The sequence below is a fragment of the Anas platyrhynchos genome, chromosome 2 (assembly GCF_047663525.1).
Source record: "Anas platyrhynchos isolate ZD024472 breed Pekin duck chromosome 2, IASCAAS_PekinDuck_T2T, whole genome shotgun sequence".
In the NCBI taxonomy this organism is placed as follows: Eukaryota; Metazoa; Chordata; class Aves; order Anseriformes; family Anatidae; genus Anas; species Anas platyrhynchos.
In genome coordinates this window covers 54127702-54144167 of record NC_092588.1, presented here as the reverse complement: position 1 = coordinate 54144167, position 16466 = coordinate 54127702, and the positions used below count along the sequence as shown (strand labels likewise).

The following is a 16466-nucleotide window of genomic DNA, read 5'->3' as shown; positions in this document are numbered from 1 at the left end:
CTTCATTCTTGTTATAAATTGTCATGGATAATTTTCAATGACATTTCCTTTTCCCTTATTTTAAGGTGGTTAGTTTCTTGAAGAGACTGGTTTAATCTCAGAAACTGGACCTCTGTGGTGGAATTCCCACTCTAAAGAAAGTAGTATTATTTTTTTTCCTCTGTAGAAGGTGGTGTGTCTGTCAGACTACTACCAGTAATATTTTGTGAAGAGTGAGGGTTAAGCTCTACATTATTTCAACTAACAAACACTTATAGTATTTCCCCTGGACCCTCAGATGAGAGTCAGTGCAATCAAGTACCATACTGAAACTGCTTGATTACTGCAGTTTGGAACCTTAGGTTTGTTACAGATACTTTAAGTGCTTTTCAGTTGGCTTCTAGTCACTGTGTCTTTCAATGCCTCTGTATCAGCAGAACTGGATGAAATTTAAAGGGCAAGATCAAGGATGTTCTTGGTGCTATAATTGAGTTAAACAACAATAGCGTTAGAATGTTCTTCAGGTGCCTCAAGAAATACACCTGTTTGTAAATTTATTCCGGGACTGATGTAATGGATGTGCAACATGTACCAAAAATTGTTTGATAGCTAAGGCTGTTTGACTTCTGTTGTTTCAGGATTGATTTATCCAGCTTGCTGTCAGACTTTTGGCAGTGCCTCTGCCACAAATCATGTAGCTTTATTCTGCTCTGGATTATCTAAAATATTGCATCCTTTTTCTGTCAGAATACATCTGGCAGCTTTATGTACTTGTCTTCTAGAAATGAAGAATACTTACTCACTCCGTGATGATTAAATTTGTAAACTTCAGATAAATGCAGCTTCTCCACCGAAAGACTATCTGAGCTTCTTCAGGCATGCTTAGATCCTTCAAGATATTTCATACTTTGCTATTTTAAATAATAATTCCTGCACTTGGAAGGAATTTGAGCTACAAATAGATGCCTCTGTCATAAAATGAATCATGCTGACAAGATCCTTAAGCTAGCTGAGATTCAACCACAGACCCAGTAGTGAGGGACCACATTAACTTGGGTGTGTGTGCTGTTGGCTGAACTATGCTGCATCTGGAACAAATTGGCTTGTACTTAACCTCTTCATGTGCTCCTGCTCTAATTAGCTTTCAGTCTGGGGGTTAGTGGGAGGTATGGAACCTCAAATATAGCCACGTCCAGGTTAAGTTCAAGAGAAAGCGGTAACTGTATTAGCAGCAGCAGTAACTGCGAACTGTATTAGCAGAATAATTGGATTGATGTCTGAGTTGTTAGAAATTGAATTGCCACATTTCTGACTCAGATGCCAGTGGCTCTGATTTCTGTCCCATGCCCTCAGTTATTTAGCTCAAGTTAGAAAGTTTTGAGTGTGGAAAAGATTCATTTGAGTAGAAAGACTTGAGCTTAGAGGTCAAGCTATCATTAAAATGGGTTACCCATATTTCTATTTGGAACTTCATCCCAAGTTGAGATGATAAAAATACTTTTTTGCATGGTCATAACAGGATGTTGAAGCTGTTGCATACCTTATTAGTTAACTTGTCTTTTGTGAGGTTGAATTGTTCTTTCACCAACACTTGTATGCAGAGTGATAACTGAGCTCAATTGCAGTCAGAATTTGCATTTGTTAGTAGTAGTCATTTTAAGGCCTTACTCTTATCTGTGAAAGGCAGAGGTGTGTACTTCAAAGGCAGAGAAGGCATCAGCTCTCTGTTGAATCAGATCAAAGGAATACAAACTCAGACTCTTTTTCTTCAGTGAAGAAAATCACAGACTCACACCACTACTACTTGGTACTTACTCAAGTTGATCGGACCTTGTATTAAAGAATCCTGACTGAGGAGGTAAAAGCCCTTTTTGTCAGGGACACACACACACACAAAAAAAAACACAATGCCTTTTGTGGGTTTAGATGCAGTTCAGTAGCTTGTGTACAGCTGTAACATGCAGCTTGAGCAACACGTTTTAAAAGCAGTTTTCTGTTAAGGTAACTTGCGTATTCGGATTGTGAGGTCAGAGTTAGTTCTCTGTAATGAGGAGGCTCAACCTGCTCTTGTAGGAAGAGCAGATTCTTCTATGAACATGTTTCTCCTCCTAGCACCTAAAGGGGGCCTACCAGAAAGCTGGAGAGGGGACACTGTCAGGGGGTGTAGTGATAGCACAATGGGTAGTGGCTTAAAATTAAAAGAGGGGAGATTTTTATTAGACATCGGGAAGAAATTCTTCCCTCAGAGGGCAGTGAAGCCCTGGCACAGGCTGCCCAGAGAAGCTGTGGCTGCCCCATCCCTGGAGGTGCTCAAGGCCAGGCTGGATGGGGCTTTGGGCAACCTGGTCTGGTGGGAGGTGTCCCTGCCCATGGCAGGGGGTATGAACTAGGTGGTCTTTAAGATCCCTTCCAACCCAAAGCATTCTGTGAAACATTTATAGTTGTGTGATTATGAGTGGCACTGGAAAGGTGTCTGCATGCTTTAGGTTGAGGACTATATTTTTGCTCTTTTGGGGACAGGAGGGCAGATGCTGCAGGCATACTCAACATTTGGGTATTTTCTTGGAATTGGAGCCTGAAGCCCACTCCTGCTCTAAAACTCAGTGCTTTCCCAATAGCTCTTCCATATTCCTCAGAATCCCATGCACTCTCAAGTACTCTATTTTTTCAGTAGCATGGGATAGTTATGTTAATATGTAGGTTCTTAGCAAGAGCTTTAAAATACTAAGGAAAAAAATAAACTAATCACATTACTTAATATTTCTTTCTTAGCATCTTTACAATTCTGGAAAGTACTTTGTGGTTTGACCTTTAAAGTGGCATGCAGCAAAAGAATGTCCGTTTCTTTTTTTCTTCATCTGCAAACGTTTACTCTGCTGTCTCAGTTTATTCCTGCATCTGAAATATATACCAGAGTGTGACTTGTTTGCTCTTACTGCTGGTTTGCTTTTGCTTTTTATTATACTGGTCCATTAAAGAGAAATTGTAGAAAAGGCCACCGCTTGTTTGGTGAGTCCTGCAGGTCTCTAGACTAGGGGAGGTGTTTTCAGCTTATCAGTAAGTGACAGACTCTGCACTCCAGGAGCTGCTCAGGGATGGAGTAACTTTCATAGTAACATCCCTGTAGCAACTGAAGTTTGAGTTTTGTGTACAGATAGACTTACAGAGTTGTTGTGGGCATTTCAGAGTTCTCCAGTGACAGCACACAATCGCTATGGCTGTAGTATAGCTGGCTGTGGATAACAATACAAGTATTTGCTGATATTAGTGTAAAAACCTTACTTTACTCAGGCTTTTATGTACTTTTAAATGTTGTTGTTGTTTTTTTTTAATGCAGTTTTAAATTGTTTTATTCTTTCTTTCCCCAGTATGTCGTGGTGAGCAGTAAAAAGATACTGTTCTATAACGATGAAAAGGACAAGGACCAGTCTAACCCATCCATGGTACTAGACATAGAGTAAGTGAAGTTATCGTTGACTTTGCATAAAGATAGGCAAAAGAGCAGTGTCTGAGATCACTGATAACAAACCTAGGCACTTGGATTCAACAGTCCATAAATAACTTTGAATTTTCAGGTCATGATAGTTGTGGAGCACACAAAAACGAGGTATAAACTCTGTTTTTAGATCCTCATCCCTTTGCCTCACACCTTTTTCTGGCAATCTGAGAAGGGCTCAGTATTAACCAAGCCCAAAGCATTTTTAAATTTTCCAGATGGTTTCTATGTATTTCAAGCGAAAAAATAAGTTATGTTCCCTCTGCATTGGTGATACATAAAGGAAAAATGTGTCAAATATGACTGAAGCCCATTGCTGTTACATGATGGTGATGTTTGAACAGCTGACCAGCATTATGGGATGTCATAGAGTAGTAAGTGGAAAAAGGCTTCAAAATTTATGAATAGATCTGCCAGTGACTAACATAACAAATGTAGTGGTCTGGAAGTAATCACAAACTCAGGAAGCACTTAAGCTGCCAGTTGCTTATAAATAGGAAAAGCATTATTTTCTCTTTGAGCTTTTTCTTATTCTCTTTGCATAAACATCTGTTATGGCTACTGGTGAAAAGAGAGTGTTGGGCTGGATGGACTTGCAGCCTTTACCCAGTGCAGGATGATGTTTGTTCCAATTTTAACAGCATTTTCAGTACCTAGTGCCCCAGATTGCCTTTTGTGATCTTCTTGCATTGATTGATTCTCAGTTAATCACATGATTTGGTGAAAAAAAATATTGCTGTGCTTGATATGGTTACTTCTAGGGCTGTAAATATGCTTTTCTAGCAATAATCAGACTTCTCACTGTCCTAAGGAAGAATTTGAATGTCCTAAGGAAGAATTTTCACAGGTAAATTTGCCATGGTGGATCTTTAATCCATTTTAAGATCATCCTCTTTCCAAACTTTTGGTCTTACCTGGATAGACAAGATCTGTATGATTTTAGTGGTTTCCTGAAACCATAATACAGCCTTGGAGTATATAATTTTGCTTGCATAAACAGAATTTATAAGAACTTCAAAGTAATTTGACTGTAACCTTTTAGCCTTTTCTGATTTATGTTTCTTTTAATCTAGTAAGCTGTTCCATGTCCGACCTGTAACTCAAGGAGATGTATATAGAGCAGAAACTGAAGAAATTCCTAAAATCTTCCAGGTAAAAAAAGAAGGGAATTGTCATTTCTCTTCTAATTCCCTTCAAAAAGTTCAGAGTTATCTTTGGAAAAACATACAAAATATGTGGTGCTTCAGCAGTAACATGCTGTTTTTTTCCTTTTTTTTTTTAGATTCTGTATGCTAATGAGGGAGAATGCAGGAAGGATTTGGAGGTAGAACCAGTACAGCCGGCAGAGAAGACGAATTTTCTAAATCACAAAGGCCATGAATTTATTCCAACGATATACCACTTCCCAGCCAACTGTGAGGCCTGTGCCAAACCTCTTTGGCACGTCTTTAAACCCCCTGCTGCCCTGGAATGTCGAAGATGCCATGTGAAGTGCCACAGGGACCACTTGGATAGAAAGGAGGAATTAATTGCACCATGCAAAGGTACACTCATGTTTTCTGTAGCATTCCATCTTCTCTGCATTTTAGCCACACCTCCTGACCTCGGGGATGAAAATAAAAGCACTTTAAGTGTTGTACTCTTTAGTTTTATGTTTTAGATATGAAAGATACTGTTACACTATCATTAATGCTGGTTACGGACAGGCAGCTGTGGAAAGCCTGTGCAGGGAGGCCTTTTGTGCTGTAACTGTTGTGGCTCTGCTGAGGACCTGTAGAGCACAAGGGTCTCTAGGGGTTTTTGCCCAGGTACTGGTTAGCTGCTTGGTTCCCAGACCATTCTTTCTGTCCTTGTGCATAGCCCCAGTTAGTGACAATACAGTAGCCACATCACCAGTCCATGCTAAGACCTTTGAAGGTTCTTCAGCCACTTCATGGATTGGAGTGAAGGTTTCTTTTTCTGTGCTCCTGTGAAATGGAGCACTTGGAGTATGTACTCTGGAAGTCAGTCATGAGGTACCCATGCAACTTGTCCAGCATAAGACTGAAATGAGTGTAAAATGTCTCATTTCTTGAGTTAGAATCAAGAATCTTAATGAAGAGAGACAACTACTGGGAAAAAAAAAAACAACAGTATAATTTCTCTTGCTGTTTATTGCCTTCTAAAAATAAAATGTTCAGATACAAGTATGTATAGAGAAGCTGTTTTTTTTTTTCCAGTGGTGCAACTGGTATGTCATAATTTGTTGTTCTGATAACAAATCCAAATTTTCCCTGATTCATCTTCTACCTTCTATGTACAGTGAGTTACGATGTAACTTCAGCAAGAGACATGTTGTTACTGGCATCCTGTCAAGATGAACAGAAGAAGTGGGTGACTCATTTAGTGAAGAAGATCCCCAAGAACCCGCCATCTACTTTCGTTCGAGCGTCTCCTAGAACTATGTCTACAAGATCCTCAGCAAATCAGTCATTCCGAAAAGCTGTTAAAAATACTTCTGGAAAAACTAGGTGAGAAATAAACTACAAAAGCTATGGATCTTTTTAACTTCAAAAAAACAAACAAACAAAACAAAAAACTCTTTAAGTCTTATTTAACAGGAAACTGTGAAATAACTCTATTGTTAACACTGTTGAACTGGTAATCTAAATCTCTGCTTAAATCCTAAAAGGAGGAATAGACAGAATTCTCCTGTCATTTGTATATTTACCAGTTCACATATGGAAAATATGAACAGGGACACCTCCCACCAGACCAGGTTGCCCAAATCCCCATCCAGCCTGGCCTTGAGCACCTCCAGGGATGGGGCATCCACAGCTTCTCTGGGCAGCCTGTTGCTGTATCTCACTTCCCTCTGAGTGAAGAATTTCTTCTTATTGTCTAATCTAAATCTACCCTCTTTTAGTTTAAAGCCATTCCCCCGTGTCCTATCACTATGCTCCCTCCCCAGCTTTCCTGGAGGCCCCATTTAGGTACTGGAAGACCACTATAAGAGCCTTCCCAGAAGGCCTTCCCAGAGCCTTCTTGTCTCCAGGCTGAACAACCCCAGCTCTCTCAGCCTGTCCTCATAGGAGAGGTGCTCCAGCCCTCTGATCATCCTCGTGGCCCTCCTCTGAGCTCACTGCAACAGGTCCATGTCTTTATGCTGGGGGCCCCAGAGCTGAAAGCAGCGCTCCAGGTGCAGTCTCATGAGAGCAGAGCAGAGAGGGAGAATCATCCCCCTCGACCTTGCTGGCCACGCTGTTTTTGATACAGCCTGGGATATGGTTGGCTTTTGGGGCTGCAAATGTACATTGCTGTCTCACGTTGAGTTTCTCATCAACCAGGGATTCATGGGTTTGTGTCAGAAGCCACCAAGAAACTTCTAGATTCTCGAACTGTTTATGCTATTTCTGTTAGTGTCAGGCAGGTTAAATGATGATTCCATCCCTTCTCCTTGCTCAATCATTCCCTGTCTTCTCCTATCTCATCAGTTGTTTGGCAGAGCTATTTGTGACCCTGTGCATTCACCAGGGCCAGATTTAAAATACACTTCTTTTTTAATGCTAGGACGTTGTACTGATTTTTAACTTGCTTTCTGACAGTATGCATGTTCCTTTCCCCCAAAATAACTGAATAGGTGGACAGTTAGATGTGAAATCTTGTTAAATCGTCTTGTCTACAGAATGTCCACTTCTCCCAACTTCCATAAGCTTCATAATGCTGCAGTGTTTCCAAACTTAATTTTCCTTCAGTCCTCAACTTTCTGGGATTTATTAAAAAATGTTACCCCTCTCCCCACCAAGATTAGCCATATCTTTTAAAAAATTGGTCTCTAAGTTGCATCTGCTGATTTAAAATATGCATCATTAATAGTTGTTATTTAACATCTTTATTTACAATAGAACTGTTGAAATGCTCTTGGTCTGTGACTGGGGAAAAAAAATACCAAGTGATTTTTATACATCATGTGATAGAAAAATAATCAGAGGATTCTAGAAACAGGTTACTAAAAGCAGACCTTAAAAGGTCTGCCTTTAAAAACAGGCAGCTTAAAAACAGGCAGGTAAAGGCAATAGAAATGTTTAGAACTACTTAAAGAATGCTGTTACGGATTAGTAAGATTTTTTAGTGAGTCTTGGACTACCTAAGACCAAAAGAAAAAGCATATTGTTTGCTACTTAAATAAGTGGAATGGTTTTGATACTGACTGGCCATTCCAACATCAATTCTGGGAAAAGAAACAAACCAAAAACACTGTTAATGTAAAATTCATTAATATATTTTTAATAGCTTTTAAAACATGACAGTGAAATGCTATTAGGCAGTATTACTCACTGAAAATGCCAATCCAACCAAGTATCTTCTGAGGTAGTATTTCTTGGTCTGAAAAAATATATGTAATGTTTATATTTTAGGACAGTACAGAGTTGTTACGAAGAAACTTGAAGGATACAAACCCAGCACAGCATACGTTTCATAGTTTAAATTGATAGTTACCCAAGTGCAAGGTGCAGAGGGTCACCTTCGCCATCCACCAGCAGCTAACGTGATGCTGCAAGACTGGGATTCTTGTCACCTGCCCTATTACCAACTACAGTCATACAGGGAGTTGATAAGTAAGGAACAGCAAAAATAGTGATTGATTTTTTTTAAATCAATTCATTATTTCTTTTTCATTCTGTCTTAATGGAGATGCTGTTCATGGTGGTCTTCAGCACAACCCAAATTTACAGCTAATTCCTTATAGGGTAAACAATTGTGTATGTGAAACTTTACAGTAGCTCTTAAAAGAATGGGTCTGTTTGGGGAGATCAGTTACACAATTTTTGTAATTAATCCTGTGGGCCCTTGTCTTGTTAGAATGGTATAGAATCATAGAAATGTGGAGGTAGTGAACAGGAACTTTCATTTGAATGAGAAAACATTATTTTAAAGATCATTGGCTAAGACACAAGAGATACAACGATCCTAATAGCTCACTAGCACTAAAAGGAGGAGAACTGCACGCTCCTGCTTTATCTTCTATGAGCTTCACAGATTACCTCAGTAAATGTATCTATTTCTGTCAGAGAATTAATCCAGGAATGTTTTCAATCGAGAACAAACGTCAGGAGGAAGCACAACAAGAAAGAAACCCTTACATCCCTTCTCCCTCTCCCAGCTCTTCCTAGAGTCGGCCTGTATCCGTTAGTGAACTTGGTGACATAATTAGTATTTGACCTTAGAAATCTCGTTTCTTAACAATGCTTAATATTGACATAGTTTCTTAGAACACGTAATTAATTTACGGCAAACTGTTCTACTGCTGCATATTGTAGGCACCGAGTGTGGAGGAAGAAGCATGTTGAGCATAAACAATTTAGAGAGGCACAGCTCTTGACCAGCGAGAGCGCTAGGTATGTGCGTGCTGCCAGCCCGTTGTGCTGCATGCAGGAGGCAGGTGGGGAGCCCGCACATGGCACCGACGCTCGAGGAGCTGCTGGGCAGCTTTGTGCACGCTCCAGCCCCGCTGTGTAGGGGGGAGACAGCTGACGCTGGGCTAACTGCAGCGTAACGGGGCTTGCGTGGCACTTGCAGGCAATGTGAGTGAATGATGGAAGGATTTGGAGTTACACCAAGCTTAAAAGTACCAGAAAAAAAAAAAAAGATTGGATAGGAACTTCTTTCAAGCTGTTCTGTTCTGTATGCCCAGGAAGGGGCATCAGCCTTCCAGCAGGAGAAGTCACTTCTAATGTACCAGGTGTTTAGATTATTAAACAAATTTACAGCAAATCTTTTACACTGAACACTTCACTGGTGATTGGACAGTAGCTGAGCTAATCTGACAGCTGGTTTCCACTCTAAGGGGAGGATTCTTGTTTTGTCTTCCTTCCCTGCTCTTCTGTTGCTTGCTCCTGGGTAGGTACGTGAGATGAGCATTTTGGTCCCTTTCATAAAGGTCCACAACTCAGTTTCCTGCCTGTCAAAAAGAACTCTACGTTTATTTGGTGAGTGGGATCAGCCCACTGAGAAGTGTGGTGACTGCCAAAGCTGAGGAAAGGTAGGTAGGAGGCTGCTCCGCTGGGGCTGGGAAGATAAGTGGAGGAGGAACCCTTTTCCTTTCAGGTATCAGGGAGTTGTTAGATTGGCCTCCCGGAACTCAAGTCGCTGCACCCTGCAGTTCTCATCCTGACCTCTGCACTTAAGGAGTAAGAGGAAAGGAGTAAGAGAAGCAGTGGTGTTTTTTATGGAATGCACTTTTATCTTAGCTGTTACCAAATATCTGGAAATTGTTGTCTTGTCAGACAGAATAGCACAGTCCAGTCTCATGAAGTCCTACCTTGTGAGCAGGCATTCTGTATCTTATTGAATGGATACAGACTTTAACACACTCTTTAATACATTTTTTATTATGTTTCATTTAGATCTGATCTGGCTTTCTTTGCAGTTGATAGGCAGTGCTCTATTGACTTTATGGGATGTGTATCAGACCCATTAAAACGAACCTCAAATATAAGTTCGTTTTAAGTCTTCCTCCTCATTTTAATGCCTTACCACTAATAAATATGAATTAGACCTCCATAATAAACTTGCTAGCAATTGCAGTACTGCTTCTAGATCTGAACCTTCCTAGTTTATAGCATGCTAATTTATGCTCTTTGTATCAGCACAGTTGAGGTGCTTTGTTTTAATATATTTGGACTTGGGCACCTGATCAAGTTAATGCATGTTTAAAACAAAACTCCTGTGTATCAGATGAGCTCTGGCAGCTGCATGTGTGCGCTCTTAGCCTGACAAAAGCCTTTTCTTGTCCTGCAAGTGAAAGAGGGTCACCTTACGCTTGCCATAAATACACTCATGATTGTTTACTCTTACTGCAGCTTTACTGGTAAATGATTAACGTTATCGTCTGCCTGATCTCTGTGTAAATGTAATGTTGTCAGAAATTAAGAACGCTTTGGGGAAGATGTGTTTAGTGTTACAGATGTCAATTGAAAAATAATTTAACTGAGGTATTTTCTACGGTGAGGCTCTTAACATAATGCCCCAATATTATGAAACTAATTTTTGAATGTAGTATTAATTGTCTGTTTTCTTCTTTGTTCCAGCTAACCACATGTACAGTGCTTAATGGAATCTCCTGGGATGCGGTCTGAAAAACAGGGCTTTTTTAACCACACCGAGCAGTGCAGACAGGCTGTTGTTCCTTTCAACATAACTATCACAGGCTTCAGGGTTAAGATTGCTATTACTGTCTCCTCCTTGCTTTGGCACAAAAGCACGCTGAGGGTGTTTAATTGCGGGTTTGCCTAAAGGTAGATTAGATTAATTATTACTATGTAATGCAAGTTAAAGCAAATAAAGCTTAGCTAGGTGTATAAAAAAAAAAAAGGTGCTGCCTTTTTGGATTAAAAAAAAAAAGCAAGCCTGTCAATCATGATGAAATACAGCCAACTTTCTGCGTATCAGTGAAAGAAGACTGTTTACCCTGTGAGGGGAATATTTATGTCAAGATGAGCATATGAAACGGAGTAGAGGAGGAAGGTTTCTCAATGAGAAGGACTGCAATTGCTTTCAAGACTCAAAGTTGTGCTCTTGAAGACTGCAGAACTAGCTTAAAAATGAAGCCTTATCACTTGAACTTCAGTGCCTTCACTGCAGAGTTCTTAACAGCCTTAATGCTAATCACCCACTATGGAATGGATCAAAGTGTTAAATATTTTGCATTATGCTTTACAAAATACCGATTCAGCAGGTTTGTAAAGGGGGCGGGGGGGGAAACAAGTAATTGCCTTTAATCTATGCATTTTTGCCAAGCCATACTGAATTCTTTTACTATTAGAGGCATTAGGAACTAACAGTAAGGAGAACCGAGTTTGGAAGCATATTTTGGGGTACATCATTTCTATAACTGTGTAATGTATTGCCTTACAATTTTAAGTGATAACATACATTAAGTTAACAAACATATATGCACTGTTTGAAATGTAAATTATTCTTAGAACACTTTTACTGAGTTTTACGTTGTCCTTTTAGTGCCTTAATTTGAGATAATTGTATTATTGCCATGTCAGTAAATGTAGAAATGTAAAAGTAAACAAAGGAAACCTCAAAAAAGGAAAAAAAAGCAAAACTATTGTATATCAGTGGCTTTTACTGAACTTTAATTGGTTTAAGTATTGTAGACGCTAGATGAATTTTCTAAATTAAATACAGTCTTTGAACGAGAATTCCTCTTACAAAGGGACTGGTTCTGGTTTGTACGGCAAGAAATGTGTAGGCAATGCAAAAAGGAAAAAAAAAAAAGCATATAACACAAGCTCCAGGTAATTCAGGAATTTCAGTAAATGCTGTCAGACTTTCTTGCTTTGTAGCAGGAATACATTCATGGTATGGGCAGTATGGTTTTATTTTATTTTATTTCTTAACCAAATACCTCCTCAGTAATTTATAATGGCTTTGCAGTTGTGTATTAAATAAGAAGCACTGGAAAACTGAATCGTCCTTAGGACGATATGCATGTTTCAAGTGGTATTGAAAGCCGCACTGATGGATATGTAATAATAAACATATCTGTTATTAATATGGTTATGACTCTGTGCTCATTTAATGAGAAATAAAGTAATTTATGGAAGGACCCGTTTGAAAATGACTGGCATGGTGTTTTCTCCTGACTGCATCTTACACGTCTTTCTAAGCATTCAGACATTGCAACAGGTCCTAGCAGAAGGTGCATTTGCATCAGGGGACCAAAATGGTGTTTTTTTTGCTATTGCACATGAATTAGTAAACACCATATTAATTTTTTCATTCCCTTATTCTCCTGGCCTGCCGTAGTAGCATAATTATATTATTCAGCCACCCAACAGAACTTGCCTTGTGATCGCGAAGGTTCTGGTGTAAAGATGCTTCATCCTTCATGATGCAGAAGTCTTATCTGAGGGGAGGGAACCCTGCTCCAAAGAGGAAAAACAGCCTGTACATGCCGTGAAGCTGTGAGCCGCCCTGGGTAATCCACCACGGTCTTCAGAAGATTGGACCAGTAGGGACAAGTTTTACGCAAACAATTGTGACTTTGAAGGTCACAGTGATGGGAAGCGTAGATAGGTGGAAGTAGGTGATGTGGTGATTTCAAAAGGTTCCCCTGTGTCGAGCTTGCTGTAACAGAAACGTCAGCAATTTTCAAAGCTGTGGATGAAGCACGTAGTAAAGACTGCCTTCCTGACCTGGTCTAGCCTCTCCTCATGGGCCTGGAGGGGAAATAATGTAATAGGGTGATTAAATATATTATGGGAAATCTAGAGCAAGAAGGTCAAGGGCCAGGTCATGCACCAAACCAATTTTTGCATTGCTTTTCCACTTTTCCTTTTTGTAACTGGCTTATGTCTACAGGATCAAAGCCTCCCTCTTGAATAATTAATCTTTCTCAAAAACATTAAAAATGTATCTTGTAAGTCTGTGTTTTATGAATTGGAAAAAAAAAGCGTAAAACCTGCTATGAATGTACAATGACTGGTGGGAGGAGGAAAAAATGGATTTGCTCTACAGATTGCTAAAAGCTCTGGAAGTGACAGGACGTGCCAGTGCTGAAATGCTGCAGTTCTTTTTAAATGCTGATTTTCCTTGGGAAAAAAAAGCAGCAGACATAATGAAGTGTAAAATTATGTTGACCTGTATGTCTAGGGTAGGTTGCAACTGAAATACTGTAATAATAAAGTCTAGACATGCAAATTACAGTTTGTGTGTGCTGCTGTACTGATGTTGGCTCTTGTTTTCTCTAAGCCAGGTGCCTATCTCCACGAACTGCTACGCTTTGAATAACAAATTCTGCCAAAGGTTTCTGGTGTAATACCTGTAATCTCAACTGTGCAAGCAAAAGTTTTTTGGGGAAAAATGCTATTACATCAAATTTTTTAAAGTTACTAAACATGGGTTTTGCTATCTAGCAGGAAGAAAAAAAAGTTACGCTATGTTCACTACAGCTCCACTTTTTCTGTCTTGCCTTCTTTTGTTTAGCTTTTGCCAGTGTTAATGATTCCTTTCTTACTTTGCTCATTTAACACAGTGGCAGAGTCATCAAGAGAATGTAGAAGCTGTGCAGAGCTGGCATAAATCAGCATGGCTTCATTCATGCAGGCAAAGCTGTAGGTTTACACACTGTTTGGGGAAATCAGACATCTAGATTCTGTGATTTTTATTTGCTGCCTTATTTCCATTTCCTATTATTGTACTGGGTTGAAAGCTCACTAATGGTGGTAGAATGCCCAAATCTGCTCTTCTTCATTTCTTCTTCAAGTATTTCTCCTGGAGGAAACAGGAAAATAAAAATTATGAAAGAGTAGCCAATTGTGGCAAAAAAGCCTGAATAATAAGGAAAGGGTATTGCCTTTCCTACAAGTGGGTTTTCGCAGCAGCCACAGAGGCTATAGCCAGAAGCAAGTCGATGATTGCATGGTGAGAAGACACTGGTGGCAGGTGCTGAGCTTCCCTCTGTGAGCTGGTGAACTGTGGTGGTAATTTTTAATGTACTTGGTACAAACATGAAAAATGCAAATAGGGAAGAGGAGGTTTTTTTTTTTTTTTTAATATAAAATGGAAATTACTTATTGCAAGTTTGTGTATGCATTGATCATAAAAAATCTGCCTCTATTTTCCATCTCTTGACGCTGCTTTTTTATGCTTGTTTTCAATTTCCTTTAACCTTCATGGTTGCCCTATTATCACTAGGGCATCAGTAGGAAACCAGCATTTCTGATGTGGTACAGCTGTAGAACAAAAAGAATGAGAGCAGAACAATGCCAGTCTAAGAGAATTTAAATCCTCCTCTGTCGTCTCTGCTGCTTCCCTGTGTTATGCCTTGGCATCTGTGGAAGGAGCATGCACCTGAGGACAGACGCAAAAGGTAATGCCAGACTGGGGATACATCAGCAAAGGCGTTTGCAGATCACATATTAAATTATTTGGCCTGAAACGTTTGGTGTTACTAGGGGAAAAAACGTAGGAAAAAAAAAGTCTAAGATTTCATACATCCTTAATTTTCTGCTTTTCAATTATTTTTCCCTAGTTTTCCATAATTGCGATCTGTTAGCCAAGAATCTAGAGCTACTTACCATATTATTGTTGTTACTTATCACTAAACAAGATCCCTTTGAAAATTTGATGCCACAATCCCTATGTAGATAATCATAGAATGGTTTGGGTTAAAGACTGTCTGGTTCCACCCTGGCCTTGAGCACCTCCAGGGATGGGGCATCCACAGCTTCTCTGGGCAACCTGTGCCAGTGCCTCACCACCCTCTGAGCAAAGACTTTCTTCCTAGCATCTAGCCTAAATCTCCCCTCTTGTAGTTCAAAACTATAATCCCTACCTACCTACCCTTTATTTGATAACTAGTTATCCCAAGTATTTAAAGGGGGGGAAAAAAACAAGAAGAAAAAAAAAAATAAATCACAAATTAGATCCCTTTCCAAGAAGCTATTTGTTCACGTTATGGAGAAAAGCATCAACATCGATGTAGAACACACACAGGAATGGTTTTGCTATGTTCTTGAAACATCATTTTTTTCTCTTTTTTCCATCCCCCAGACATGCTCCTGGGGATCCACAGCAGGCCCCCACGGCAGCTCTAGGAGCTGCTACTGCACAGGGCAGCAGTAAATAAAATGTTTTATTTTTTTATTTTTTTTTATTGCTTAGCCCCCTGTGGGGCTGGAAATGTGCATACTGTGTTTTTTCAGGTATCTTGTTTCTGTTGCTTGTTTTCTGGGTTCTCGTCTGGAGACTGTCAAAGCTTTGCGGTGAAGTGGAATGCTGACCCATAGGTGAAGAACTTTGTCTTTAAATGTGTAGAGCACTACAAAACACTAGGACACTGTAAAATCACACCTAAGGCACTTTAAGATTCTTCTGAGTTGAATATGTGTGGTGGTTAGCTGTAAGACAGGATTGCTTGTGACTGGATCCTACCTGAGCTGTGAGCACACCTTCATCAAAGCTTTTAAAGCCTGAAGATACACAGAAGGATTCCCAAAAACATTATGTTCCTCACTGAAAAGAAAGTATAGTTAGACATGCAGGTGTCAATGTACTGGATGAGGATAACTCATCTTCCCTGTATAGAAACAAGAAAAGTAAACAAAGTATTTTAATTCCTGAGACTAATTATCTGAAATGAAGAGTAGTATTTTTGTTCTACCACAGACATGAAAAGGCACTTTTGGCCTCCTGTTTCTATATTTTGCACTCCTTGTTTCTATATTACTTACGTCAGGATGTGTAAGATTCAAAGACGCCAGCATCTGTCTGGTGATCCTCTCCTTAAGGAAACAGGCAGGAAGCTGTTACGGGAGTGAAAAGGCCTAAAAGACCATGGAGGAAAGAAAAGGAAAAGCTGGAGGCAGTTGTTCTTCACCGTGGGGAGGCTGGGAAGTGTTTTCCTGCAGGTACAAAGCCAGTTTCTTCTCTTTCAGCACAGCACCCTCTAGTGCCTTTCCAAACTCTGGAAACGAGAGATCTGTATGTGCTTGAGCTGAGACCTGATCCTCTAAAGGGAGAACGCGTTCTGTTCAGCTTCAGTTTTCGTTTAGGACCCAGGAATAAACGATCTTAGTATAGGTGGCTGTAAGTATTAAGAACAAATGGTTAGACTGGAAATATCGTGCACTGACACTCATGAACAGGCAGCTGTGATCTGTTCTGCAGGACCTCACCCGAGCTGGACTAAAGGTTTTCTAGAAAGCTAGCTTGTCTCCTTTAAGCAATCCAAACTCGTCAATGATTCATCGTGCTTGCTGATAGCCTTTTACAGTACTTAAGTTTGCCTCAGTAATTGCAAACTCCATCATAACTCAAGATAAGAGCTTCACGTCAGCCATTACAGCTTCACTGTAAAACAATCCTTGATCCCCAGAGCTTCTCCTTCACACATCTACGGTGAACAACAGAACCCCCTTTGCTCCCTTTCCAGGACAAATCAAGAATTAAATTTCTAAGCCTTCTATATTAAAGCTTATTTGCAAGGCCTGGATTA

General features: G+C 39.9%; 1 protein-coding gene and 1 long non-coding RNA gene across 4 annotated transcripts in view; one reads left to right on the top strand and one right to left on the bottom strand.

Annotated features, from left to right (window-relative positions):
* ROCK1 (Rho associated coiled-coil containing protein kinase 1) overlaps nucleotides 1–12024 on the top strand; it is an 86987-nt gene extending 74963 nt beyond the window's left edge. For 2 of the 3 annotated variants that reach the window (XM_038175484.2, XM_038175486.2), the window contains 6 exons: nucleotides 3348–3436; nucleotides 4549–4627; nucleotides 4758–5019; nucleotides 5778–5985; nucleotides 8776–8853; nucleotides 10546–12024. In XM_038175484.2, coding sequence (XP_038031412.1) covers nucleotides 3348–3436; nucleotides 4549–4627; nucleotides 4758–5019; nucleotides 5778–5985; nucleotides 8776–8853; nucleotides 10546–10549 — 720 coding nt within the window. In that variant the 3' untranslated portion in view covers nucleotides 10550–12024. The remainder of the gene's footprint in view (nucleotides 1–3347; nucleotides 3437–4548; nucleotides 4628–4757; nucleotides 5020–5777; nucleotides 5986–8775; nucleotides 8854–10545) is intronic. The other variant, XM_072034780.1, reaches the window with a different exon arrangement.
* Nucleotides 12025–12226: 202 nt separating this feature from the next.
* On the bottom strand, nucleotides 12227–16198 carry LOC140001887 (uncharacterized). Its single transcript, XR_011807589.1, has 3 exons — nucleotides 15404–16198; nucleotides 13596–13741; nucleotides 12227–12687 (listed from the first exon to the last, which is right to left on the bottom strand). It is a non-coding gene; the product is annotated as an uncharacterized lncRNA (long non-coding RNA).
* Between the last annotated feature and the right edge of the window lie 268 nt (nucleotides 16199–16466).